Here is an 11996-nt window from a genome sequence, read left to right as displayed (position 1 = left end):
CGGGAAATCGCGTGTATATACGTGCATACGTTGCGGCTTTACACGGGAAAATTGGAATCAGTGGCTCCACATGTCGCCAAGTTCGTAACATGCACACAAATCTTTGTGAATCCCCGCGCTGGGACCTCTTAGATTTTTCCACTAAATTGCACTTGGCTCACAGCTCCGGCAGATGGTGCCATTCGTCTGCTTAGCGATCGTTACAATCTCCATATCAACAATCTTCCATCGGCGCGATGCAAAAGCGCGAATTTCGAGCGCAGATCACGTTCTTTCCGAGACATTCAGAATTGCAGAATCTGATTGATCCAGTCACGAAATTCCGAGATACGTGTATAAACGCCAGGTTGATTAGGCGCGGCGCAACCGATTCCCCAGCTGATGATTCCAGCAAGAATCCATCGTTTATCTCGCGCTCTTTGGATGACCATTGGACCGCCGCTGTCACCCTGATAAAGGAAGGTTATAAGTTAGAATATTAAGAGATATGTCTCTTTGTAATACATGTAATTTCTTACATATTATTACATGTTAAAAATATTTAAAAATATCTTTACAAAATTGAAACGTCTTATCAGTAACTTTCAGATAATTCTTATAACTTTTGTCTTTTGAATTCTCACAGAAATCCAATTTAATACTGAAAATTACTGTACAATAGTATTTTTATTATTCAAAATAAATAATTAATAATTACTTTCCAGTATTGAATTGTTGTAAGGGAACATAATAGTTACCTAAAAACTTATTATTATTGATATAAAAATAAATATTACAGAATATTATTGCTACAAATTTTTATCAATAATAATTAATTTCTAAGAAACTATAATGTTCGAAAGGTATCTGTAGATTATCTTCTGTAAGAAAGATATCAAGATATTTTAATTTTCTAAAGATTTTTTAAAACATTTTTGTTATGACACAATCATATATGATTGTCAAAATAATATGTATTATCGAAAGATATAAATTATATGGATAATATTTTTTAATTGCTATTTTCAATCTCAAAAAACTTGAAATAGCACGAACGACTTTTTTCATTTCTATAAAATCGCCAGCAAAAACTGACCTCACAGGAATCGAATCCGCCATTCCTCCAACCGGCGCAGATAAATATATGTGGAATGTGCTCGATGTAACCCGCGTTTTTATACATCGCTTCACATACGGTATTATTGATAACCGGTACTGCAACCTCTTGTAACACGGACGGCAGTGGTCCCTCTGCAAAAGTAGACAATTATATGTTTAGATATCTATGCAATGAGTGACAATAATTTTATTTTTAGTTTAATATAAAATATTTCATCTATTACTTGTAGTTTAATATAAAATATTTTATCATAAAACAATTGATAGTTTTTTTACTAATTAACACGTATCAAATATTAACATTCCGTTTGCAATCTGAATCTTTTTTGGCACAAGCAAAATTTTACTTTGAAATTTGTCCGAAATAAAGGAGAGCGGAGTCTGATTTTTGCTCTTAAAATATCTTGTTAAAAAATTATTTGGTAATATAATAGAGATATCAATAAGTAATCCTATATTTTTCTGTATATTATGAAAGTCGAAAATTATGATCGCAGACGGAGAGTAATTAATATTAGGATATAAATTCCAAGTTATATTGCTTCACTTAATTAATTATGACGATGCATTTTAATACCGTCGTAAAGTCTACCCCAGCCAGTAACATAGGCGGTACGACCAACGTAGGTTTCATCATCGTCGGGCAGGCAGATCGGCAAAACATTTGGTTGGAATGGCAGAAGAGGCTCATAGAATCGCAACAGAGCAAGATCATACTCGAAAGTACGCGCATCGAATTGTGGATGGCTCGCCACAATTTGCACTCTTCTCTCCTGATATCCATATGGCTCATCTTCATTCGCCAAATCGTGCTCGCCGATCCTTAACAATAGCTCGCTAGGCGGTACGCTGTAAAATATATATCAATGCATTCACTTACCGGAAAATTCTATCCGGAAACAAAACGCTATTCGCAATCTTTCGTTGCATTTTTAATAATAATATCTTGTTATAAGAAAAGAAATTAAATTCACTGTTAAAAAATTAAAAAGAGATTGAAATGCGACAATGTAAAGAAAAAAAAAATTGTGATAAAAGATCAGACGTCGTGAATAGTAAAATCCGGAAAAAAATTACGGAATTCTGGTTCTCTTTAAAGGAACATGAAGTTTCTTATAACGTTTCTTATGATGTTCTACTTTAGGACGACAGTTCATATAATCTTGGTCGCGCTTCTCAAATATATTAGATGAGAAAATGTTTATACAAGCAGAGACAATCTCTTTTTATTTGGAGATATCATAAGCGAATGCATATTGTTGTTGCGAGGAAACTTCACGGTGCAATGTTAAAGAACGTTGTGGATAGTATGATGAGATGATGCGAGTGGGAGAAAACTTGATTATATCGTAGCCATGGCAAACACTTACCTTTCGACGCAGTGCGCCGCGGTAATAGCCCAGTTCTCGTTCAACAATGCCGCGCCGCATTTGTGCAGATATGTCTGCGATCGCCATTGACGTAATGAGATCTGCAAGGAAATCCATCATGTAATGAAAATCAATCACCGTATGTGCGTTGATCGATCTACGCATTATCTTTAATACGTAATAAAATAATAAGATAAAATGAAAAGTCATTATTATGATTATATTTTTCTGCATCATATTTAATATAATCTATTATTGCGATTTTGTTATTCGACAGACGATGAATTGAACTTTAATTTATGACGATCTCAGAAAAATTAAATTTTATTGTAATTCTTTTTAATTGATTTTTTAAAATTATGCATATCAATTCAATCTTCAAATAATCATCAGATTTTGTGATTTTCATTAAGGCATTAATGTTTAAATAAAGTATGTAAATAACATGACAACATAGTAAAATGTTACGCAATTACGAAATATCTGCTCTCCAAAACTTTTAGAGTGAATCTGACTCTAAAGAATGAAATCCCACTCTAAAGAATTTACAGAGTGTAGAGAACCTAATTCTAATTAAAAATATAAATATTCGCTCATATTATGCAAAGCAAAACGTCAGAAGAAATCAGGTCTGTAATTATGCTAATTGCAAGAAGTACACCAATAAATATATTATAAACATAATATACAATAAATGTTTTAATTTATATTTATTTTTATACATTTTGCAGTTAGCTCGATTACCGACCTGACCTCTAATTCTAATTGTTTTGTTGAGCTTCTTCAAGCTCACCTGCCAAGGCCATTTTCCGAAGGAACTTCGCTCACCGCCGACAATCTTAGGCTCCGGAAACATTCTTCGTCCGCACACTGTAAGAACAAACAATGTCGAGTTAAATCGCATCAGTCCTAATTGGGCAGTCATGTTGGAGAACGGACGCGCTGTATTCGACTGGATGAATCGGTACCGTTGCGCGGATGCGTCGCTTACATAATTCTTTTGTCTGCCTGTAGGTGGAATTAGAATTTTTCTATCGACAATATTGTCTGCACACTCGGCGCGCATCTTATTGATTACGGGAAATTACTGACGTTAAAATTTACGACTATACTATTATTATTTAAATTAAGTTGTGTTATTGCAACTTAGATGATGGTAAGTTATATAATGGCATACAAAGTGGTCAAGTCATCGATAATCTATGAATTAAAGCGTTTTCAATACTATAAGTAATTGTACGCAATGCGATTTTAATTGCTTAAATAAACTTCAATATACATTATATGATACAGTATACATTATGTGATACTAAAAACTAATTTAGATAAAGTATAATGATAAAGGAAAATTTCGAAAACTTATAAGAAAAGAACAATTTTGTTAAAGTATTTAAAAATTTTACTAGATACAGATCTAAAAATAATTTCGTTGCATTGTTAAAATAATGATGTAGGAAACTGGTTGCTATGAATATCAAAATTTTTTGCAGCATTGCTCATGGTACTTGAATTTTCTACATAATTATTTTGATGGTTTAACAAAATTATTTTCAAGTCTGTGGTAAATTTTTAGACATTTCGCACAATCATTCTTTCCGTGCAAGTTTGGGAAATCTGAAAATTGCGACATATCAAAATGACGAGCAAGAAAATTAGAAAATTTTTACGTACATATAAATCTACTTCTATACTTAGAATTGTTTTTTACATGTAAAATGTGCGAGTCTGTGTTAGGATTAATAGAGACGTCTGTCTTGTCAAACGAAGAGTTTAATTAATATTAAACTTGCGGTAATCCGTAAAGAAAAGATGAAAGCATTGATCGTTATACGATCAGAAGTTGGTGGATCATCTTCAGGATTTAACTGGGTCAAAATCGAAGAGAATAACGTGAATTCCATGACCTAAATCTAGTTTCACATTTCACCCGTCATTTTGTTTTTAGTCCTGAGACTAGTTCTAGTCGAGTAACGATTCGTTTCGGTCACTCAGTCTGAGAATGATCTAATTTCTTTTATTCATGCACCCGCTCGTGAAGCGCACGTCGTAACATTATACTGTAATCCGTTCAACATATAAGTATTAACCTTGTTTGTAATCCGACATATTGAGGGTCTCCATTGGAACCGGAAGTTCCATGTCGATCGTAACACTGGCAATCGTTGACAATAAAGTTGTCACCATTGGTCTCTTTATGATATCGGGGATGATACTGCTCTCTGTTATTGGTTTGGCTGAAAATTCGAGAAGTAATTGAAGATTAATTAATTAAGTTATTACATTCACATAAAATAAAAAGCGACACAATTTTCTATAGAAAATTTATATTAAAATTGCATTGTATTTATATAACAATTGAATGTGTTGTTGTAAGAAGATTCAATAGAAAGAAATTCTGAAATACAGTTTTGTTGCAATACTAAAATTTGCTAAGAACTTCTAGTTCTTTCTTGTTATTTAGACTTGTTAAAAGATATTCCTTCCAAGTTGTTCATTTGCATGATTGTATTTACCAATTCTTGAAAATTCTTCCATTGCGAGCAAATTCGCAAATCACAAAGTACTCACAAAGATTATAATTAATATATCTTACCAGAAGTCAAAGACTGGATAGGGGATTCCGTAACCGGTTCGGTCGACGACTCTTGAATCTCCGGTAATTTTTCGGTGGTAGGAGACTGAATCATTATCCAGCCATCCGGAGTTGTTATCGGCGACCAATCAGTTTCCACTTGTTCTGCGAAGCGAATAAACATAATAAATATAAAATTTAATTGTATTTTAATTAATCGCAAATTCATGATTCTTTTCTTTTAGGGGAATCAGAAATAGATAATATAATAAATGGCTATAATTTGTTGAGAAAACAAATTAAATCAAAACTAAATAGAAAAGTAAAGCAGATATGAGTCAATGCGGATATTAATGTTCATAAATTATTTATTAATTGTAGTATTAAATAAGTAAAAATGTTTCGATAAGTTTGCAAATCAAATATGTTTAATTATGTTTGTTTAATATATGTTGACAAAAAAACGTAGTTATGATAACAAAAATTACAAATATTAAAACGTAAATCAAAATGTGAGAAAAGCATTAAAAACATAAACTGGATAATATCAAATTAATCCGAAAATGCATGCTTATGTCAAAATAAATTAATTCCAAAATTAGATAAAAGCTCATCTACACATATCCAGTAGAATACTTTTGCGTAAAAATTTTGTGTAAAAATCAGAAGAATGTTTTCTTCAAGTTCGTGGACCTATATTTCTCAGAAAATGTTAGTTTCATGCAGATATACTAATTCAAGGCGATGCGAACCGGTTTAATTCTCCAATTTGGCTTGGTTGTGAGAAGAGCGAATTCCTTTTTTTTTCTTGCAAGGTAGCGAAGTGAATCATAGTTATTAGAAGATAATTCGAAGTCTTGCCGCTCAACGAAATGGATAGAGATACACAAGGGAGAGATGACCGTAATTGCGTCGGCGGAAAGCCCGGGATAGCCGGTTTGTGAACCGTTAGGACATTATGACATTCTGTCCCGACGACGTGTCAGAGTGCTGCGCTATTGACATGGTCCACATAACATCTCCACTCGATTATATTTTCTAGGATCCGAGGAACGACCTTGGCTTGCATCTATAATGAACTCGATTCATTTGGATAGAATAAAATAACCGTTTGTCGAATGAATATAAAATACGGATGGATTGCCTATGACTTATGAAGTTCAATATAACTCAATTTTGTGTTGCATGCAATTGAAATACTATTACATTGTTTAGAGAGATATAATATCTTTAATGTCCTAATGCCTTTAATCTATTAATGTCTTTTATAATCTTCATATTGTTTTTATCATTAAGTCTTTCTGTTATTTAATGTTTAATTTCATCTCTTAAACGTATTTTTTAAATAAAAATTATAATAGTGTATTTTTTAAATAATTCTTCAAATTCAATAATTTATTGAAACTGAAGGATTATTGTTAAAAAAACATATTATTGTAGATATTTGAGTAATTCCAAAAATGTCGATTTTTAAAAATATTTCCAAACTTTTTGTCTGGATTATATACTTTGGAAGCAATGGACAATATCCTTTTGAATAGTAGGATAATATTAAAGTTGAAAAATTTGTAAATTATAAATTTACAAATAAATATTGAAAAAGGCAAAGAACGAATACATATGAAAAGTAAGATTATTTTAGTTTATATTTAATTTTTTTTACTCGGTAACAAATTGTGGAGTAATAATGTCACTTGGTAATGGGCAGTCACGAATCTTATACATGTTCCCATCGTCAACATCGAGCGACCCTTCGAAGAATTATAGGAAACGTGATTAGCAGTCTTATTCGTTTCAATGCCTGTATGCTAATCGGTGAAATTAAAGAAAACGGACGTTCATTGTGTAACGTGACATTCCCTTGTCAGTAGAAAATCATGATAACGATTCACGTTGTATGGCATGGCACGTTGTATGCATCAAAACACTAGGAATAGTGAAAACCCGTTGACGGATTGCTATGTAAATTTAATGTCTTTTGCTTTCGCTTTTCGTTTCAGATTGATGATATTAATCATTAAAAATTAAAAATTTTTATTGTAGTGAGAGGAAATTGTCATTATCGGAAATAATTAAATGTTACGATTAATGTTACAGTTAAATATAATTACAGTTAAATATAACAGTTAAAACAAGCTATTAATTATCTAGTTGGAATTGATAAAGTTATTATATTATGATAAAAAAAGAGAACCAAAAAATAATTAACTTTTTATTCACCTGACGATGAAGCTATCGTTGTTGTTGACGTTAACGTTAACGTCGACGTTGACGTTGGCGTTGATGACATTGATGTTGATGTTGACGAAATTGTTTTGTTGACCGCCTTTGTAGAAACTTCATCGGAGTTGGAGCTCCACGTTACCAATCCTGGCGAGTAAGTAGTCAACGGGATCTCCTCGAGGGTGTAATTAACATTCTGACCCTTGGTAGGAGTTACATGGGTCGAGATGCTCTCGTTTTTAACGGTAAACGTGGATATCGAGCTCGAGGTGCTTGTGGTAACCTCCACGATGCTGGATGTGTTCACAGGAAGTTTCGTCAAGGGTGTTGGTTTCGTCGTGCTGGGTTTTGGTCTTGTAACGCTAAGTGTTGAACTTATAGTTGATGATAATGGCTTCGTTCCCTCCGTTATCGTGGTGCTAGTGTATTCAGGTTTAGTGATCTTCGTCGTTGTACTAGTGATTTTAGTAGGTTTCAGCTTTGTTGTAGTCGACGAAGATGGTTTAATCGTGATCGGTCTGTTAATTGTTGTTTTAGTTGTAGTCGATGGTCTAGCGGTGGTTGTTCTGACCGTTGATGTCGGTTTCAAGGTCGTCTTCGGCGTTGTCGTTTTAATAGATCCTTTATGATCCAAATTCGTAGGTGTAATAGTGGTTTTCTGAATTATATTGGTAGTTACTGTCATTGCAGTTGGTCTAATTCCAATGAAGGCTAAAGTACTTTCCGTTGCTCGATCTACACTTGTACTGAAAGATCCATTGCTGAATGAGCCAGAAGTTGAATGAGGCTTAGTTATTGCCGGTAAAGTGGTGCTGAAGCTGGAATTTGTAAGAGGCTTCGTTGGAGTTGAAGGTCTCTTTGTCAACGTAGTGGGTTTCTTCGTAGTCACCACTGGGCGTTTTGTTGTCACGGTGGTACTAGGTCTCTTAGTGCTAGGCTTTCTCGTAGTCGTCTGATTCAGTGGTTTAATCGACGTTGTATTTCTTGGTGGGAATCTGGTTGAAGGTACCACTTTCTGCGTGGTAATCGTGAGATCGTTCTTTATCGTAGTCGATTCATGTTGAACAATCGGTGGAGTAGTAGAAGAGAATGGTTTCTGAGAAGTCTGCACCATAGGTTTTTGTACTGTTGTCGTTGAGATAACAGGTTTCTTCGCGGTCGTTTCCGATGTGATAGTCGTCAGTTTCGTTAAATTTAGAGTGCTAGGTCGGAGGGTAGAATCCAAAATGGTTGGTTTCGTAGGTTGTCTCGTTATACTTGACGATATATGTGCTGGAATATTTACAGTATTGTTGGTTGCCTTCAACGTAGCTTCCGTACTAGGTCCGGCAGCGTTTTGCACGGTTTGGAATGTCGAGAGGCGAGTAGTCTGCGTTGTCATTTCTATTGTTGTGATCGTTGGCTTCTTTGTCACGAACTTCGTCGTCTCTCTCATCGTATTTGTTGAAGTCTGCGTGCTTTGCGTATTCAAAAATCCAGATATTGTCTACAAAATTATTAAATTATTAAATTAATTATTATTGTAGATGGCATTGTAGTAGAATCAGTAAATTAATCTTTTAAAAGCAACATTGACTGATTAATAGAATTAACTTATCTTTAATTAATTAAAAAGATTATTCTGTTTATAAGTTTTCTAAAGGAAATGAAATTTTTGTGTATCGTAATGCAGAGCGTGTGGTATGTATTTTAAATTCAATTTATCTTAAATAAAGATTATCACTTTATACACATTTTGTTAATTAAATCAAACATTTTTATTCAGCGATTTGATTTAATATGCTAATTGTTATACATATCAATATATATATATATATATCCTCAACAAAATTACACTATTCCTGCATGTTTATAAGTTACACACATATTACTTACTGATCATTAAGCGCAATGCAAAGCTTTAATGCAAAACTTTCTTTAATCCTGCATGAATCAATTGTGAGATCACACGAGCTACTGTATTTATCTTGATGACCTCATTTAGAGAAAGTTATTACATATCCGAATGCTGAGAAAACGTCTCATTTCTTTTCGCATATTGTAATTCCAAACTACCGCTTTTTATCATTATTGTCGTCTAAAAACTTATTTCTTTTTTTAAAACTAAATTTTATAAAATAAGATGGAGTTACGCAGTATCTTAAATATTATCTTAAATAAAAAGCAAGCGAATTATTTATTATTAATCCATTAAGTTCACTGTGGATGATTTGACAGGCTATAGTTATACGCGAAAGACATTACTTCAGTTATATCGAACCGGCTCTAGGAACTCCAGCTGTCACATCGCTCATTTCTACTGACACATGGCGAAACGTGCTAAGCCAGTTCGCTGTTTCATTAGCGATCATCTACTTGCCGTGATTTGTGAAGCTTCGACTGGTTTCTTTTCATCGGTCGGCTTGGGCTTCGTGAAGTACTCCGGTATGCCGCTGCTCCCGGTAGGCCTGTGGGTCGTGATAAATGGCCTTGGCGCCGGCGGGCTATCATCGATGCTGTTGTCTTGCGGAAAAATGTCCGGCTCGTCGTCAATCTTGCAGCAGCTACCGAAGTAGAAACGATCGATGCAGGTACCAAGATGCGTGCCATTTGCTTTCGCACAAGTAAATGCAAACATGCACACACCGGTCTCACCGCTCCTGCGTGACACGCAGGGCAAGTGTCTGATATTTCTTCCCGTACCTGTAAGAACGAAGCAATTCCATCATTACGTTCATCTATGACAAGCTGATTTCCGACCAATTCCATTAAACGTTTTTTTTTTCTTAAATGAGTTATTTTAACTCTTCGATGCCACATTATACCGTTTTGTCATAAATACAATATAATGTATGTATTTACATTACATTACATATCCAATTCAACTTTGTTTATAATTTTCAAAAATAAACATTCACAACATAAACAACAAACTAAACATAACATTAATTTTGTTTATTATCAATGTTTATAATTTGAAATTTTACACTCCAGAATGTAACTATTATGTAACACATATGGTTATATTACATTTATATTGTTGAGTATAAAATTGTAATACATTGATGTTATTATCTTTAATTAACGTTTACTTGACTGTAACAAATTTTTTTTCGATACTAAATACCAGTTAATAAATGCAATGATATCGAGCAAATATATGTATGTATCTTTATTAATAAAAAAGTTATAAGCAATTGAAGTAAACAAGAATTTTAAAAAATCATTTTTTAAAAAACCGGATGTAATCGAGAATGGCATCGAAGAGTTATAAATATTATTTATATGCTGTTACTAAAATGCCATTTAATTCTTCTTGACTTGCGTGCTCAGAATCGTATTAATATCTTTTTACACAGTAGTCTTTTCTCTCATCTAATGAGCTTCATAAACATGATTCGCCGGAACTTGCCGTCATGATATCTCATACGTGATTTTCTCAAGCGATAAATCAGAATTCTTCCGTTCGATTATCTCACACATTAATGCGAAAGTAAAGACTTCTTTACCACAGGGAGAAAAACTTCTATAAAATAAAATATTACGAAGTGATGCCGCAAGATGTAATTCTTCCCCGGAATGACCGTCAACGATGGTTAGATAAACGCTTCCGTGTTTTCTGATCTCCACTGAGAAATATATATATATATCAACCTTCACCCGGTGTCTATAACTGTTCATTTACGATGTACGTTCTACATTCCTGCCTGTAACACTTTGCTCTCGTATCGTTAATGTATCTGCTTATAATTTTCTCTTAATGATTTTGCTCGTTCAACTGCGATCCCTATGGTAGGAGACGTGAGACAATTGCGTAATTGATTCATATATTGAAAATATGACGAATAGCTTTATAAGGGCCAATATCAAGCGGATATGTAAATAATTATGATATTTTATTAATACAGAAATTGTTAGCTTGTTGACAATATTTATTAAATTTGTTACAAGTCTATAGATATCATCTGTATTGAATCTATTGGATCTTAAAACAGTTGTTGCTACCGAAAAAATTGAAGATCACATATGCATTAATCAGATAACAGGAATCTTTTCTGGGTCTTTAGCGCATTATGTGTCGACAGAACGGAAAGTGGATAAACAAACAGATGTCACATAAAATTTTTAAAAAGTCGCGAATATCAGAGGCGTATAACGGAATGACAGAAGTCTGCTTTGACAATGATTCATACGGTCGTGCGATACAGTTAGCTACGAAAGACGCAACGCGCGTCAGAGGAAGATGAAGAAACATGCTCTTCACTCCAAAATAACAACTTTCGGCCAAAAACGGATATTATTGCATTAAGACTATAGAGAATACATGAAAAAAGGTGCAGTGGCAATTTAAATTAAATAAATAAATCAATTTTTTAAAGAATGAAATAAAATGTGCAGTTCATCGACGTTATTCAAGCAAAGATCAGAGTAAGATGTCATAGCGCGCAACTCGCGTACAACAAATGTCATCTTTGATTATTAAAAATTTTAACGGGATCATAATTCTCGTTGAGAACGATCTCCAATTTAAATTCTTTCATGATTTTAAATCAACGATCGATTATAAAATGCTAATGCATGTACGCCGGCTACATAAAGCATATGCCGCATTATATCGGGGAACGAACGAATTGATGTCAGGCGAGGCGAAGCATCTCGGTACCGTTAAGTTTCAATGTATGGGCTAGTTGCCCGATCCAAATGTGGGTCACAGTCATAGCCTAATGTAACAGCCCGTTTCCCTCTAAGACACC

General features: G+C 33.7%; 1 protein-coding gene across 1 annotated transcript in view; it reads right to left on the bottom strand.

The window, feature by feature from the left end:
- Positions 1-284: 284 nt before the first annotated feature.
- LOC108690395 (serine proteinase stubble) overlaps positions 285-11996 on the bottom strand; it is a 14222-nt gene continuing 2510 nt past the window's right edge. The window contains exons 2-10 of the mRNA XM_018197657.1: positions 9623-9945; positions 7261-8749; positions 5062-5205; positions 4556-4702; positions 3262-3338; positions 2469-2569; positions 1676-1947; positions 1076-1230; positions 285-449 (exon numbers count right to left, since the gene is read on the bottom strand). Coding sequence (XP_018053146.1) covers positions 285-449; positions 1076-1230; positions 1676-1947; positions 2469-2569; positions 3262-3338; positions 4556-4702; positions 5062-5205; positions 7261-8749; positions 9623-9945 — 2873 coding nt within the window. The remainder of the gene's footprint in view (positions 450-1075; positions 1231-1675; positions 1948-2468; positions 2570-3261; positions 3339-4555; positions 4703-5061; positions 5206-7260; positions 8750-9622; positions 9946-11996) is intronic.

The sequence above is a fragment of the Atta colombica genome, unplaced genomic scaffold (assembly GCF_001594045.1).
Source record: "Atta colombica isolate Treedump-2 unplaced genomic scaffold, Acol1.0 scaffold32, whole genome shotgun sequence".
Classification (NCBI taxonomy): Eukaryota; Metazoa; Arthropoda; class Insecta; order Hymenoptera; family Formicidae; genus Atta; species Atta colombica.
Note: the sequence above shows the minus strand (reverse complement) of the source record. Positions and strands in the feature narration are given on the sequence as shown.